At 45.9% G+C, this 16,904-nt stretch overlaps 1 protein-coding gene across 1 annotated transcript; it reads right to left on the bottom strand.

Annotated features, from left to right (window-relative positions):
• Nucleotides 1–920: 920 nt before the first annotated feature.
• SNRNP70 (small nuclear ribonucleoprotein, U1 70kDa subunit) lies at nt 921–16,839 on the bottom strand. The gene is made up of 10 exons (XM_015423131.1): nt 16,726–16,839; nt 15,143–15,299; nt 14,900–14,962; nt 13,780–13,834; nt 13,474–13,538; nt 13,216–13,278; nt 10,769–10,850; nt 4,184–4,285; nt 2,724–2,811; nt 921–1,830 (listed from the first exon to the last, which is right to left on the bottom strand). Exons 2-10 carry the CDS (start codon nt 15,287–15,289, stop codon nt 1,176–1,178), a joined length of 1,320 nt encoding a protein of 439 aa, XP_015278617.1. The 5' UTR covers nt 15,290–15,299; nt 16,726–16,839; the 3' UTR covers nt 921–1,175.
• Nucleotides 16,840–16,904: the final 65 nt, after the last annotated feature.

Genomic DNA, 16,904 nt, shown 5'->3' with positions numbered 1-16,904 from the left:
GGGCTTGGAACAAAAGCAGCAAAATATTCCGTCTCCACCCTGAGGTGACTGCAGTTCTTGTTTTTAGGGTAAGCGGTACCAGGCACAAAGCAACTGCTTCCACTTCACCAGCTTCTTGCTTTGAAATCTTTCACTCCTGCAGTGGTTCCACCTCCACCCTTCCTATAGTCCAGGCTTCAGTTATAAAATGACAAAGCCTGGAGCTGTGAATCTGCAGAAGTGCAGAACAGAGTACTGGCTGAAGTATCCAGCTTCCCAAGAGCTACTCTGTTTCTAGGCATCATTCCTTGGAATGTATGCTTGGGTGATGCTTGCAAAACCCAGAGAAGCCAACACAGCTAGCTGAATAGTTGTGAGAAGCTTTAGGGCCACAAGCAGCTCTTTGCCCCTTCCCTGAACTTGTAAAAATCAGAAATCACGACAGTAAGCTACCACTATATGCAACAGAATACTTATTCTTTCATTTAACTCATACGTACCTGATCTTTTTGCCCAGTTACACCCACAGCCCTGACCATAGTTTTGTTTTCTAAAGATCCTTTCTCCTTGGTTCCATACTTTTGGCTTCTTGAGGCCTTGCTTACCCTTTTTTTTTCTCATCGTCCCGGAGCCATGACTTTGAAGACCGGCTTCTTATATTTTTAGCCCTAGGCCAGACTTCTTTCCCACCTTGTGCCCTTCAGACTCCTCTTAACAACTGCAATACATACAGTGAGGTTTTTGCCTTTCCAGCTGTCCCACCTTCAACACTGCTACCTTCCCCATTTCACAGTAACCAACCTAAAACCCTTTTTTTTCCTAGGAAAAGCCCCACCAAGTACAACCTTGGATTGCAACTAAGGATTTCTTTGTGGATCTGTGCACGCACGCGCACCCCAGCTGTGAGTTCCCTTCTCAGAAATACACAAACCACGGGGAGGAGAAACATTAATACCACTTTATTATTGTTTTAAAGAAAAATATCCAAATACACAAAGGACTGGTGGGAGATTACACATTAAGAGGAAATGAGCTGGGACAGGCGGAACTGAAACAGACTTACCCTTCTAAACAAAACCAGTTAAATCAGTTAATTCCCACTGGCTGGTGGAGCCTCGCTGGCTAGAGGCCGCCTGGGAAGCAAAGCCTCACCTGGCCCTGGACAGCATGGGAAAAGGAAGCGTCTCCGTTCATCATCACTCCATTGGGGGCTCCATCATGTATCCGTTCTCGGTGGACAAGTAGCCATCAGCCGACTGTATGGATTCTTGGTCCAGGAACATATCCTGGCTGGTCTCCTCCAGAGCCTCTCCCATGCCATTGTCCTGCCCTCTCTCCTCCCGCTTCTCCCCACCCCGCTCACCTCTTTCACGCTTGTGCTCACGATCACGGTCCCTATCTCTGTCCCTGTCACGCCGACGCTCTCTGTCCCGATCCCTGTCTCTGTCTTTGTCACGGTGACTGCGCCGCCGATCCCTCTCTCTGTCCCTGTCCCTGTCCCGATCCCTTTCTCTACCCTTCTCCTCCCCCCCTTCAGGCTTCACCTCCAGCCCATCTATGCCCAGCTCGCCAAGGGTGGCCTCCTCAGGCTGAGGATCAGCCACTTCGGGCAGCTCTTCCTTCTTGTCTCTGTCACGTTCCCGGTCCCTCTTCCGGTCCCGAGAACGGCTACGACGCTTTCGTTCCCGGTCTTTATCCTTGCTGCGTTCCCGGCTGCGTTTCCGTTCATCCTTCTCTCGGCTGCGTGTCCGCCGTCGGCGCTCCCGGGATCGGCTGCGACGGCGTTCCCGCTCTTTGTCCCGATCTCGGCTGCGGTCTCGGCGATCACGCTCTCGTTCACGGTCCCGATCCCTGTAATCCGGAAAGAGAGAAACTGAAACAAATTTTGCAAAAAGGTGGTGTGGATCTTGCCCACCCCAGCTCTGCTGCTACATGGTTTAAGACCAAACTAGTAAACACAGATGGGTATCTACTCACAGACTCTGTTTTACGAACTAGCTTTACTATCAGGACTTCCCCCAGGAAACTCAGGATTCTAGTTCTGCGTACGGTTAGAAATCTTTCAATCCCTGACACACCTGCAAAAATCATCACTTCCAAAGTTCCCTGGAGTTAAACTAGTTTAGCTTCAGTTTAAGATTGTAACAGAACTGTGAAGTGAATGTCATCTACAGAACAGCACAGATCAGTTTAGGACAGACAAAACAGTATCAGCCACTATGGTCAGGCTGCACTGCATAGAGTCTGGATTTGTAGTAAAGAAAAATAGTAACTTTCCTTAGAATCCAGAGGTTTCAACGAAAGACACAAAGACAGGAAGTAGGAAACAGGAGGACATGAACCTACAGCAAAGCCTACCCCCCAAAATCATACCTCTTGCTAACGTGAGTCTAAACCCATTTTTTTAAACTATCAGGATAACACACACAAATGTGTTTCAAGTCATTCAACTATCACAGTTCAGACCGTATTGTGTGCATTTTTGACAGGAGCAACAAGAGGTTCTGCTGTAAATGAGAAACCTTAAATTTTAAATGCCAGGAAATCTACTTAGACCACAAGCTTTCTGTAGACTGTAGCCCACAGCTGGAGTTAAGTAAAATTTTGAACAAGCAATTCTCCATAGTTCTCCTGCTGCTTCCAGTGGCAGAACTGCAACTGCTTCAGTGCTAAAAAAGCACAGAGGCAGAGATACCACCTCAATCTATTTGTCTCTGCTCCGCTAATACTACAGCCAAACTTACCGCTCATCGTATCGGGAGGTGTCATCCCGGCCTGAGTGCCTGATGTTGACATCAGCACCACCCCGCCGAGTCCCACCAAGACCGCCACCTGCAAAAGGGGGGAAAGGAAACATCAACCCTAGCTAGTTGTGTGCTGTTTGTGGGGCTGCCTGCCTGCAGGAATAATAGAAGGGACAGCCTCCTTCGAGCAGTTTTGTCTAAAGCAAGTAGTTTGCTTTAGACAAGTTTACGCATCAAGCACATTTAAGGCTGGGGAGATACAGCACAGGACACATAATGCAATGGGAACAAAATTATTACGTAAATAGAAGTGCAGACTATTTGTCCTAAGTAGAAACACTGTTAGTAACTTCTGAAATGAACATATGTAATCTCTACTTCATCTGCATTCACTTTGTATACATACATTTGTTGTACCCCGGGCTTCCCCATGTATAATTTGTTTATGTATTAGTATTTTTAATACTATGGGAAATAGGTGATAAGGCATGACTATACTGTCTTGAACAGGGCTGGCACTCCACTGATACTCTAGACCAGGGGTCACCAACCTTTTTGAGCCTGCAGGCACCTTTGGAATTCTGACAGTGTGATGGGCGCAGCCACAAAATGACTGCCGCCGGAGGCAGAGCCGGCCACACAATGGCTGCTGCAGTTTACCTTCTGTCACTCGGTAAAGACCCTAATGCTGAGGTGGCAGCTGCTTCAAAAGCAATGTTTAAAAATATCTGTAGAGCCAATTAACTCTCCAGTGGCCAATCAGAAGCCTTGCTGGACTAAAACCCCACTCGCTTTTAAAAAACACTCGGCAGCCACCAGGAAAGGTATCAGCAGTCACTACGGCGCCCAGAGGCACCGTGTTGGGGATCCCTGTTCTAGGCGGCAGTTGTTCAACTGATTCAAGGTTGTTATAATGTAGCAGAGCTTCAACTTCTAAAGTTAGTCTGAAATCCAAGGCCTTTTCCAGATTACTGAAATTCAGCTTCTTCACAACAGTCTGTGTACTCTTGGGCATTTAGTTTGATCGTACTTTTCAACTGGATTTTGTGCACACTTTTGAATATTTCTGTGTATTCTGGCATATACCTCTACTTTTGTGTTGTTTAGCATACTAGTTATTTTTCATGGTCCTCTTTTGTTTGTCTTTTTATTTTAATGTCATTTCGAATTTCCAGTTTTGTGCTTACTTCTGTAGGAACATTTTCAGTTCCCAGCCCTCCCGTTATCTCCTGCCCTTCAAGTTCCTCCCCTCTAGGATAAAGACATGTTGTATGTTCAGTCCCAAGTCAAATATCAATCCCCTTCTTCAACAGTGGTTGGCCAAAGCAAAAGACAGTAACCAATCTGCTTCTGGGAATTTCAAAAACACATCCCTGCTAATGCAACAGTTGCAGGCTCAGCCAGGCGTAGGAGGGGGACAGAAAATCTACATTCGATATAGAGCTTCTGCACGCACTTACCAAGCCTGCGTGGACGCCATCCTTTCACCGTCCGGCCTCTCTCCACATCCACCAGCACCCTCCGGCCATCGATTTTTTTCCCGTCGGCGTGCTTGTATGCCGCTGCAACAGATTAGGAGGGGTATCCAGGGACAGAAGGAGGGCAAAGGGGATTGCCATTATCCAGAGTGCACGTAAGGAGCCCACCCTCCCCCAAAGACACATACCACACACAGGATTCTGGGGGAGGCGGTTTTTATGGTCCCAGTGCCCTTTGGGTGAGGTATTGCTCCACATCTGCCTGGGAAGAGTTGCCTTAACTTCTACCGGAAGAAAATATGGACACTGCAGAGCTTGTCTTGATTTAAGCAAGTGGGACAAAATCCACACAACACTGGAAAAAGGGAACACTGCAAGCTCACCTCCTGGGCTGCTTGAACACAGCTGTCACAGAGCTGCGCTGGTGCTGGCCTCAATCCCTAGAGCTGTGGAGCAACCCCATCACCACCCTGTAACGCACCCCCACCCCCCGGCCTCAGCTGCAAAAAGAAAGGAAGGTTATTGAGCAATCAAGACACTCACAGTACATACACCACTGGCCCAGAGGGAAAAGGCTGGGTACAGACGAGCAAAGCCCTCCACCCCAGCCCTCCCCAGCTCACTTCAAAGGGGGCCAGGCGCTGCTGTCCCTTCAGTGGCATCCCCAACCAGCCAGTCCCAAGACTGGTCATGCCAATGCCCAAAATAAGAGCTCCTGCCTCTAGTTTAAAAAAAAAATTAATAAAGGATGAAGACAGGGATAGAAATGCCCTGCGTATTACAGGGTGGTGGAAGGTCTGGTAGGAAGGAAACGGGGCAGTACGCACTACAGGTCCCAAGAACACTCTGGGAACTGGCTGGCATCCCTCCCCCAACAAACCCAGCCCACTCTGAGCCTCTACCCCACCCTTGCTGCCGCCGGCCCATTACAAATCTCCGAGATGGTTTTGGGAGGGAAGGGGAATGCTCTCAAGCCACTTGCTAAGGGAGAGGGGTGGGGCGAGCACAGCTAACAAGTAAAAAGGAAATAAAAAGTTGTTTACCTGGTGAAACTACTTACAAAACCATTGAAACTTTTAACTCCTCAAACTCACTGCATCGGGCTGCTAGCGCTGGGGCCCGAGGCGCAGCTCCCCCCTGCCTGGGCGCCCCCGGCTGGGACGGTATTTTGGGTTTTTTTGCATTTTAGCTGCTGAGCCGACCTTCCCTGCCTTACCTGTCTCAGCAGCGGAAGTCAGACACTCGGATCCCCTCCCAGACCCCTCCCCCCACCCCACCCCTTTAAGTCAAGTTCTTCATCAGGAACTAGGTTCCAGTTCATGAGTGAAGGGGTCCTTAAAAAGCCCCATGGTTCTCATGCACCACCACCCTCCCCGAGTCTACCAAAGCCAGCTAGATGTGGCAGTTCCTACAAGTACAGCAGGAGACACCATGGTCAACCCAGCAGCACTACACACTACTAGTTCTTTAAAAAAAAGAACCCACAAATTTCAGAAATATTCCTTTCCCTTTTAAATCACATCATAGCCAAATGTTACTACTGTGTACTATTAATTATCAAAATGTCTGAAACAGCCCCAAAATGTGTAATGGAAACTCTCAAGAATGAACATTAAAGTTCATGGCACTGGGAATGGGTGGGGGAGACAACAACAATGTGTGCACAATAATTTTTAAAGAAAAATTGCAAGGGAAATATTTTTGTGGCAGAGATGTTTTCATTTTCCAACTGACAAGGTCCACAAAGTCAACCGTATGCGTAAAATGTGCATACAAAGCAGAAATGTTCTCCTTCAGAGACTTTAAGCAGATGAGATGGAATTCTCTCTTCAATGTGAGCGCGCAAAGTAAAATGCAGAAATTTTCTTCTTCTCATGCATATAGGTATACTCAAGTGGAAAGACAAAAACGCTCCATCCCTTCCCAAAGAAAATTTCTCTCATAGTGGGTGATGATTATTACTTCAGAGGAAAAGATTAAAAGTTATGCATTTTGAACAAAAGGTTTGGGGGGGGGGGATGGCTATAAGATGTTGCTGCTCAAAATTGTTTTACTTCAGATTAAAAAACGAAGTCCAGAAGCCAGTTTCTTTGAAGGAGGAAGGAAATATTTTCCAGTGGTCTGCTGATCCACTGTCTCTGCCTTGCCTTTTTATCCACAAGATTTTTCAGCTACTTGGAAATCAAGCCTTGCCCGATCACCAACGGCAAAAATGTCATCCTGGGTTATGAAGCCACCCGTCATGCTGAGAACCAGCAGCCAGTCTGGATGTCAGGTCACGTGGATATACCACCTCCTCATAAAAATACAGCACCTCCAAGTGAGTTTCCAGATAAGAACACACTGGACCCAGATTGGCAAGGGAAGGGGCAGAACCCCCATCTCTTATATTCACCATTTTATTGTACAGAGGAGATGAAACTGCGCCTTTTCCAGTGAAGAGGTCAGTCCACAGTTGGGAGTGTCCCAGTTGGCTTACCTGAAACCACCCTCTGTATCACATCTTACCTTTACCTTTGTGGGACATTTTACAATTAAACATACTGCCCCTAAACTACGAAGCCCCTAACTTTCCTCAGAGCCTTCAAAGAGTTTAGGGGATGTAGGTAACACCTGGCGTGACAGGAAAACTCAGCTAGAACATCCAATAATATTATGATTGGGTCTCAAGAAATGTTACCATCTAACTGCTGTCCCATTCCCCACCAGTAATTCTGAGTTCCTAATTCAAAGTTTTTCAACTAAAATTGTAGTCTACCTATGTAGGAGAGGCCAGCAACCCTCCCAAATTACTCCAAAGATGGACTTATACATTTGTTTTCAGTAGGCAAACGTTACGAAATGAAAAATTCCTGTAATTTTTGCTGTCACCAAGTGTAGTAACACGTAAGTGAAAGGTACAGCCATCCAAGAAAAAGTGGGGAAAGGCATTTTGTATGCATTTTTTAAAACAAAAATCCATGGTTGTACCTCTGATTTGCCACATTTGTATTAGGGGACACTTCATTTTCTAGGAATCCAAGTAAACAGGCAAGAATACACAGGGGTTTCTCTCCTTGTGGCAAGACTGCTCTGTAAAAGATGAATATGTGGCTAGGAGCATTAATTCTAAACTGACTTCAATTGACTTAAAAGGGTGCACTGAAAATCACACCCCACAAGCTTATCAAAATTCAGTACAGCTAACATACTGACTTGGGTTACAGAAATCAGTCTTGTGAGGCTGGGGAATAAGCTCCAGTATTTACCAAGTTGAGTTGTCTACGTTTCTCAAGGAGCAGGGGGAGACAGCTTATCAAGATAGGCAGTTTACAGATCCAAAAATACTAAGCTGCCAGGTACTCCCCCCTTTTCTCCTGTTTGCTAACCATGGAGCCAAGTTCAGCACTTAGCATTTCTTTTCCTTGGATTCAGAGGTCAGCAATGAAGCTCTGAGAACAAAGGTTTTTTTTTAATTAACTTGCCCACCCAGTCAACAGCACCCCAAAGCAAAGCTGCAGATAATCAATAACTGTCAGCCTTTATAGTTCTCTATTTAGCCTTATACTGCTGCCTTTAACGCTCTGACCAAAGCCTTGTCTTGCATCAGAAAGCAAGCTGAATAAAGATCTTTCGGACTGACCCAATGTACATTCTTAGCGAGTTTTGAAAACCCAGTTGCTTAAAGGCCTCTCATAGGACGTGTTTTTCCGCTGCAAATCCAGGGAGGCAACATGGGAGCATGTTCCAGGCAAATGTCCTGAATCTTAGCAGTGCCACCCCCACCCCCACCCCAGTTTGGCATTCCTAGCTGCAACCTGCCTCAGGAAGGATTGAAGGCTCCAAAGACTACAAAGGCTGGAAGAACTAAGCTAAAGGAGCCAGAAAGAAAAGCAGATAACAAGAAAGAACAGCAAAGAATGTGTGATGTAGCTAACTGCCTCCTCTAAGCAATTATCAGGAACCCAGCAACAATGGTAAAGTTGCCTGCTTAAAACCCACACCAGGAGACAAACAATTTGTAACCTCTGCTGAGACAGACATTCCAACTGTGTCCCACCTGCAAGTCCACTGTGGCCTTGGCAAGCCACGCCAGGGATGGTCAGAGGGATCCATCTGCCTATCTTTGTGCCCCCGGGACCTCCCCACCTATCCAATTAGCTTGCTGACTAAAAGCAGAGCTCAAATATCCTCAGTCTTGCTTGCTATCAATTTGCAAGTCCAAGAATACAGGCAAAATACATGCTCCCTTCTAAGAAACACACATCAGCCACTCATGGCATGTGCACACAGAAACGTTTTTGGGGTACGTAATATTACACTTCAAAGGTTGTAACTCCTCCAGGTTCCATGAGATGTAGCTGCAACAGCTCTTGGTAAACTGCTTTTAAACCATGGCACGTATGTACCTCAAGACAAGGAAACTTCCAGGACAGAAACTAAAAAGATAGAATGTAACCTACACGCAAGCACTCAGAATCTCAGCCTGACCCAAGCAGTCCAAGAGTGAGGAGAGCTCCCTTCACCCCAGCTAAGCTTGTCTGCTGAATTTTCAAGGGTTTTGTGCTGCGCATTAGATACGCCTTTAACAAAGGCTTGCAAATAACTGCCTGAATCAGACCCCTCCCACACAGCTCTATGTGCCAAGAACAGCAAAAAAGAGAGAGAGAGCTGTGTGTGCGGCTTCCATAACTGCGGTGCCTTGTTTTCAAGGAGACAGGCGCACAGAGGTTGCATAGGTGGCTCTTTTTCATCTTGCGTCAAAGATCTGGGTCTTCAGCTTCAAGAAGGAAAGAGCCATATGTGCAAAAGGACAGCTCAGGATGTAAACAATGTGAACAAGGCTCTACCCTGTGGCAGTAGTCACATCTTGAAGCAATCATTACTTGCTACAGACGAGCAAATGCCAAATTACAAAGCTAAATTTAATATTTCTCAAGAAACTGGTTGGATTTAAGTTAGGGAGGTTAGTGGTAAGATAGTAAAAAAAAATCCTCACTCAATATAATTGAATAGCAATTCTAGGCCAAGTCTGAGTGACTATTTTGGGAGTCTCAAATTAGCATCGAATCCATTTAACCTGATGAACATTTTTGTCTACACAATTAGGATTGCTAAGTGACTGAAGGCATTGAGGATTAGCACTCATGAATAGATTATCAGCAGGTGGCCTCCAGTGAGAGATTTTAATCAGCATTAATGACAACAGACAGAACCAAGAAGAAATATGTTGGTCTAGCCAATATGAAAGAGTACTTTATGGGATGTCCCCTGGCAAATTCCATTTTGGGAAGGGAGAACAGGTCCGAACCAACTTTTCTCCCACTTACAAACCATTTGAAGTTTGATCGCTGCCAAGCTGGCACCACAGAGACTACAGAATGGCACATGTGTGGCTTGGAGAGGGACGGTTCACTCAGGATATTTGAGCCCCACTGAGGAGGGTTGCCCTGTTATTCTCTTCTTCCACAACAGCAGAGCACAAGGAACTCATTTCTCCTTCTGCCTCCACACAGCAAGAGAGCAGCGCAGAAGCCAGAAGAGAAACAGGTCCCCCACTTTCCTTCCCTCCACCCCCCAACTAAGCCATGTTACCTAACATCTGCCTTCGGCTTGGCTTGTGTATAGAAGTGTGTTGGGTACTGTGGTTTCTTACCAATTATACAAACCCTTATACCAACCATACAATGAGATGTTGTAAAGGGGAAGCATAAGGATCAGCTGCAAGCCAGCAGTGGCAATAGCCATCAGAAAGGTGGCTGCAGTGACAATAAGAACACAGAATTAATACACCCCGCTCACAACACGCCTCTCAACAACAGCATCTTTTCAAAAAACACACAGCTACAGGTCAAAGTTACACTTGCTTTAGAAGAACTTCTTCACAGCATTCCTTCTCCCTCTTTAAAACAGTTAATAGAAAGGAGATGGGCAACAGTTCAGAGTGAAAGGACAGTCTGTATAATCCCACTGGGTCCCACAGTGGAAGCCATCATTCCAGTCTGCGGCCCCGCCCCACCCAAGGCTAGCTGCCCGCCCTCAGCCTACAGGGTTTCTCCTCCCCAACTCAAGGGGGATCTTGATGGGTCAAAAAAAAAAGAAAGAAAAAAGGGGAGAACTGTTGCCTGCTACTTTAGCACGTATGTTAAAATTGCGGCACCCCAGTTACGTTAATTTGCACTTTCGCAACAAGACAAAGAAACAGAAGTAAACACCCCTAAAGAGGAGTAACCTACCTAGAGTAAACTGGCATTCCCAACTCCAAGCCCCACATTAACTGCAAACTTTGAAGAGAGAAGGGGAAAAAAACCTCTTCTCTCCTGGGTTCAGTAGTCGAATGGATTGCGAGGGAACCCTTTCCAATCACATCAGGGCTGGATTAACGGAACCTGGGTGCTCGCCAAACCAAGCAGGCTCCCCCACTTTGTACTTACCTGTTTTTTTGGGGGGGGGGGGAGGGGAGCCTAAGCCCTCAACAACTCAAGGGCTTATAAAAATTTAAGGTTTTTTTTTAAAAAAACACACATGCGTTTACAATGCAAATAAATCAAAAGATACAAAGGTATCCCCAAAAAAGACTATACTTACAGTGCATGTCACGCTCATGTTCATATTCAATGAAGGCGTAGCCACGGGGCTTGCCGGAGCGCTTATTGTACACCATATAAATCTGAAAAAGAATGTATGGAGGCTGAAAGGATTACCTAAATTAGGACACTTCCCAAGCCACACCCCTCTACTGACAGACTTCACTGTGAATTCCACAGCAGTGTATCCTTTTACACACACAACTTATTTGCTTGAAAGACTCAACTACACCCAAAAGAAAAGGCAGATTACCACCCATAGCTTCTTATTCCCCAGTTCCTTGGCTGAGTTTGCTAAAGTGTATTTGGACAAGTGTTTTTATAATAAATGCAAAATGATACTACACTGATGTGAAAGAAGTCAGAACACTAGATTCCAAAGCCTATTTCACATGGCTCATAAGAAAGCTTGGAAATTATCACTGTGGACCAGCAGGTCATCAGTAACACTCAATAAAAATGGAAGGGGGAGCACACCACGATGAGAAAATAGTACAATCTTTGTTTTGCATGTGTATGCTGTTCGAAAAACACACTGCTGCCATCATGATCTGGCAAGGTATTTTTTCCACATGATACTTGTGCACACTTACACACAGCAGTGTTAATGAAATGTACTTGCAAAAACTTAAGAGATAAACAGGCAGGATGAAAGTGCTTCCCCAATTCATGTGCCACCTAGGGGTAAGCAAAAAAAAAATCAGTATTTTCGGGTTCGGGTATATTGAATCTGAAAAATATCAGTGTTTCCCAATATTCCCGAATCCCAACACTGGTACTGTATTCGGATTTGGTAAATATTTGGCAGTGCCAATTTTTTTCAGCTTATTATACCCTATGTGGAACATTATAGTCAATGGTTCCCATAGAGCATAATGGAGAATCCATCTGGGGGTATCTGGGGCTCTGTGCGGGCTGTTTTTTTGAAGTAGAGGAACCAAATTTGCAGCATAGCTGCTGGTGTCTCTCCTCAAACCCCACCCCCAAAGTTTCAAAAAGATTGGACCAGGGGGTCCAATTCTATGGGCCCCAGAAGAAGGCGCTCCCATTCTCGTTTCCAATGGAGGGGGAAGGCATTTAAAGGGACTGCAATCCTTTTAAACACCCTTTAATGCCAGCTATTCAGTGGCCCCGAAAATCCCAAATATTTTTGGGATATTTTCGGCTTGGCCATATCAAATAGTCAGATAAATACCCCAGATGATATTCAGCTGAAAAAACACTTGAAAATAAGGTAAGATGAGGTATGTTTCATGTTTTTCCCCCAGCTCAGATAAACCAAATACACCCGTAGTGCCACCTTCTCATCTCCCCATCTCACATGATCCACAGAAAAAAGCCTGTGATTTTTCAGGGGGAAAAACATTTGCAGCACTTCTAATAAATCCATCAGGTGTTTAAGTGCAACAAAATGATCAAACAAAACACACAATCATATGGAGAGGAAACCAAAGCAGAGAGAAAACAAGAAATGGAGGGGTTAACAAAACTCCACAAATACCACCATAGGCACATTAGATACAGCAATCATTTATGTCAGGCCTTGACACATTTTCTTTAGCTCTTTGAGCCAGCCCCTTTTTCAGCCTTCAGGGTTTTGTAATTTAAGGACCATGTTTTCTAATATTCCTACCACAAAACCTAATCCTCAGCTCTTTACGATTCATCTTAATTTGATTACAGCTACAAGAAAGGTGTTGCGGTATATAAATAAATATGGGGTAACCCTGGTTGTCATCACATCAAAACAACAACTTCTAGCCCTAACCCAACTTCTCCCCAATGTCTCATAATTCCATTCTTGTTTTTAAAAACTCCATGTACTTGTATTTTGGATCCACTACAGTAAGAAATTGATTAAGAAATGAATTCACCCACCACAGAAGGAGGAGGAAGAGGAGAAGGGGAGGAAGAGATTGGATTTATACTCCACCCTTTACTCGGGAGTCTCAGAGCAGCTTACAAACTCCTTTCCCTTCCCCTCCTCACAACAGACACCCTGTGAGGTAGGTGGGGCTGAGAGGGTTCTTTCCAGAACTGTCCTTGAGAGAACAGCTCTGACAGAACTATGGCTTGCCCAAGGTCATCCAGCAGCTGCAGGTGGAGTGAGGAATAAAACCCAGTTCTCCCAGATTAGAGTCCACGCACTTAACCACTACACCAAACTGGTGTAAAGTCAATATATAAACAATGACAAGAAATTTGTGCACATGCATTTTGTCACATCACAAAACATGCTCTGATGTGAAATAATAAACACTAAACTACTAATATTACTAAAAATGCTACAATAAAATCCTTGATAAATTGTTAGGTGCCACAATAAAAATTTGTAACGCCTTAATCTACATATAATCAAAATACTTATTTACAAGAAGAAAATACAGCAGCTCTGTGGATGCTTTAGTCTTTGCATCAACCTGGCCCAACATATACATCCCCACTTACTCTTTTTATAGGGCCATATACTTCAAATTCCCGTCTCAGTTTGGATTCTGTTGTATCATAGTTCTGCAAGAGAAATGGGAAGCCCAGTTAGAAGAACACATAGGGATCACACTGACTGCAGACCGAAACATGCAATCACTCCTCGGTCTACTACCGAAGCTGTTTGTTTCCATTTGCGTCTCAACATCTCTCAAGAGATCGCAAACTGATTTTTTAAAAAATAAAGCACTGACAAGAAGGGGAGACAAGTTCACTTACAACTCTGGCCACAAACAGCGTCTTGAAGGCATCTCCTTGGGCATTGGGGTCATTATGAGGGTCCCCTAGTTGGAATAAGAATAAGACATCAGATAAGAACAGAATCAGGGGGGAAAGGAAGCATCTTTCCTTCCACTGTGTTCTGTTATTATTCATGCAACATGTGGCCTTAACATCAACTGATGTGACAATCATCAGCCTAATGAGCATCATAAGCAACAATGAAGCAGTTAAGAGGCTAACAAATGTTACATGACTTTCGCAAAGCTCATTCCTCAGTACCATGAAGATTTCTCCCCAACTTACACAACTTCAGCTCACTCTCCACTTCTTGCTGCCGGCGCTCAATCTTCTCTCGCCTCTGCAAGGAAAAGCAGACTGAAGTCAGGAGAGAACTAATTATGAACAGAACAAAGCAATATTCTTCTTTCCAAACTAACTGCCCAGAGAAGCACAAGTCCTTTTGAACTCTACCAGATGCATTTATCTAATTCCTTTCCCCTCCCCCACCACCCAGCCAAGGACACAAACAGAGGTATTCTCCCATGCTGCCCAGGAATCCTGGTATCAACTACTGCTGCTGGGCATCTGACAACTAAAAAAAGACCAAGTGACAGATCAATTTTTTTCCAAATAAGAGACAAGTATTCGTAAAAGTAATCACTTACTAAAACAAAAGGCATATTTTAATTTGTCAAAACTAGATATTTATGATAATTAGAAAAACTTAAAATTAAATTTACTTTCTTTTTAAGCCGTGTACTAAATTTATAATTTAAATTGATGATTGTTAGGAAGTCCTGCAGTTACATCAAGTGACCAGCAGGAGCTCTGCTATGCTTCTAAGCTTGCTCACGGCTGCTGCAGAGCTCAGATGCAACGAAATTCATTCTTATCCTTGCTAGTAAGAGATACCACAATGCAAGGGTCCCCAACCTTTTTGAGCCCGTGGGCACATGTCGAGTTCGGCATCGTGGAAGCAGCAACAAAACGGCTGTCACGAAATGGCCATTGTAGAAGGCAGAGCCAGCCACGAAATGATTGCTGCAGCTTAACTTCAGTAACACAGTATAGATCCTTGTGCTGTGGTGGCAGCTGCTGCCAAAGCAACATTAAAAAAAAACATCTGCACAGCCTATCAAATCTACAGTAGTCAATCAGAAATGTTGCCAGGCAAAGGCCCTACCTGGCCCCACTAACGTCCTAAAACCACTTGGGTGACACCATGAATGGTATCAATGGGCACCCAGGCGTCTATGGGCACCACGCTGGGGACCCCTGCCATTATGAAATAAGGCAAAGTTAACTGCCACCAACAGAGGGCCACTCCTTGCTTTATGAAACATTGGATTGCAATCAAATTGACCAGTGTGCCAGTTGCAACTGCTGCTCAACCCCCCCCCCCACGGTTGTATACAACACATACCTTACGTTCCATCCGTTCTTCCCGCGTCTCCGCACGAGTAGGTGGGGGAGCATCGCGTGGGTCCTGGAAGAAAAGCTCACTTTTAACCACTGACTCCCCAAATGTAATGAAGGTAATACAAAGCAGTTTAAGACGGTCAGAAAATCAACCAATGCAACAGCTCTTACGTTTCTGTACATTCTAACCAATGCCCCACCAAATGATGCTTGCCTGAAACAGTCAAGTTTAGCCTGAAGTACCCACCTCAAACTCTCGGATGTATGGGGCGATACCACTATAGGGCTGGTTATGGTGCTTCTCATGGGGTAGTTTCTCCAAAGGAGGCAAGTAGGGTATAGGATCGCGGGGGGCAAAGAGTGCCAACAAATTTGGGGGCAAGAATTGCGTCATCTTGGAAAACCTATCAAGTAAGAGAAGGAAAAGATTGATTATTCAGAGCAGGGTAAAGACAGCAGGTCTAACCAATTACAGAAGGCAGTACAGCCAAATTCACAAAGGCCCCATATCTAATTTCTCCTTAAGCAGCCTCTCAGACCCAATTTAAAAGGATGCTGGAAGTTGCCAACACAATGCTGCATGTGCCCAGCACCTTGCTTCAACTGGGCCCTCAGCCACTACATGCAAGATGTCAGCATGCAGAGAACCATAACTCAGGCTGGCTTGTAACATGTTAATGATTCACATGCAACAACACTGCACGCAGAGAGCTCTAATTTAAACAAGATGCTGGGCCCATGTAATATCACCTGGATTAAGCGCCCTTCTCACCTGGCATCACTGTATTCCAATCACACTTTACCTCAGCTCCCCACTTGCCCAAAGCATGGTCATTATTCCCAAAGAGTCTCACCTACCCCACTCAATCTAGTACCTGGCTTCTCTAATATTTCTAGCACCGCACTTCCAGAGAGCAAGTCGGACAATGTGCTTATGCAGATCATTTATATGCTGCTTATCTCCCCAATGCTTATCACCCAGAGCGGCTTACAACATTGCTCTTCCCACTTTATTTTCACAACTGCCACCTGGTATGGGAGGTCAGGCAAGGCTTAAGGTCACCTAGCAAGGTTCAACACAGTGAACACGACAACATGCTGGCTCCCACCACTGAGCCACAGCCCCCTTCCTACCCTAAAAATCTGAAACCATTACAGCCCTTTCTACACTTCCCATGTTATTCCAGAGCATTTTGCTTCTCTGCTGCACCCATGGCTTCTGCTAGGGAATTACAGCTCATCTCCAGACTACAGAGATTGGTTCCTTTGGAGAAAATACTTTGGAGGGTGGACTCTATGGCACTGGACCCCACTAAGGTCCCTATCTTCCCCAGGCTCCATCCCCAACCCTCCAGGAGTTTCCCAACCCGGATCCGGCAACCCTACACCCCCCCCCCCCCCACCCCCTGCTACAGGCCAGAGGGCGCCTGGCAACCCTAGCTTCTGCACTGTGTTCAGGCCCTTAAAACCTGGGAGCGCTTCCACTCGTCGCTGGCTCCACAACACACGGACAGGCACAGCCCACTAGCTTCCTTCCTGTTCCGCCCCCCCTCGCAAGCCTGCCTCCGTCCATCAAGTGGGGTTCTCCCCGCCCCCCCCCTTCCTTATCCCTGCAACTGCCCGAGTCTCACGCCTCCTCCGCCTCCTCACCCGGGCCTCCCACGCACCTACCCCCTTTCCTGCAGCCAACTTCTGACTCCCGCGGCCTTCTCCAACCCAGACCTTTGCTTCAAGCCTCCGACTGCTCACCTCAGCGCCCCGTCCCTCACCGCTAGCCACCCCCACCCCACACACGCTGGAAATAAAATAACACGCTTCTGTCTTTCTCACCCCCCTCCCTCCGGGGCCTACGAACGCGCTTTCCTCCCCACACACGGTGGCTCTCCTTCCGCTGCTCGGCGCCTCCCGCCGCCTCAGGCTGGGCCTACTCCGTCCTCGCTCTGCGCATGCTCGGAGCGCTACCGTCTCACTGCGCCTCAGATCCTTACGCAAATTGGGAGAAGGGGAAA

This window comes from Gekko japonicus, unplaced genomic scaffold (assembly GCF_001447785.1).
Source record: "Gekko japonicus isolate JY-2015 unplaced genomic scaffold, Gekko_japonicus_V1.1 scaffold1358, whole genome shotgun sequence".
NCBI lineage: Eukaryota > Metazoa > Chordata > Lepidosauria > Squamata > Gekkonidae > Gekko > Gekko japonicus.
The sequence above is the reverse complement of the archived record's forward strand: the minus strand, read 5'-3'. Positions and strand labels throughout refer to the sequence as shown.

What these genes read in the sequence shown, in the direction of transcription:
- SNRNP70 (XM_015423131.1), bottom strand. Translation starts at nt 15,289, where the DNA reads ATGACGCAATTCTTGCCCCCAAATTTGTTGGCACTCTTTGCCCCCCGC. An exon ending in AAGAACGGATGGAACGTAAG is followed by an intron (nt 13,835 to 14,899) that starts GTATGTGTTGTA and finishes TTTTCCTTGCAG; the next exon opens with AGGCGAGAGAAGATTGAGCG. An exon ending in ACCTCCCGATACGATGAGCG is followed by an intron (nt 1,831 to 2,723) that starts GTAAGTTTGGCT and finishes TCCGGATTACAG; the next exon opens with GGATCGGGACCGTGAACGAG.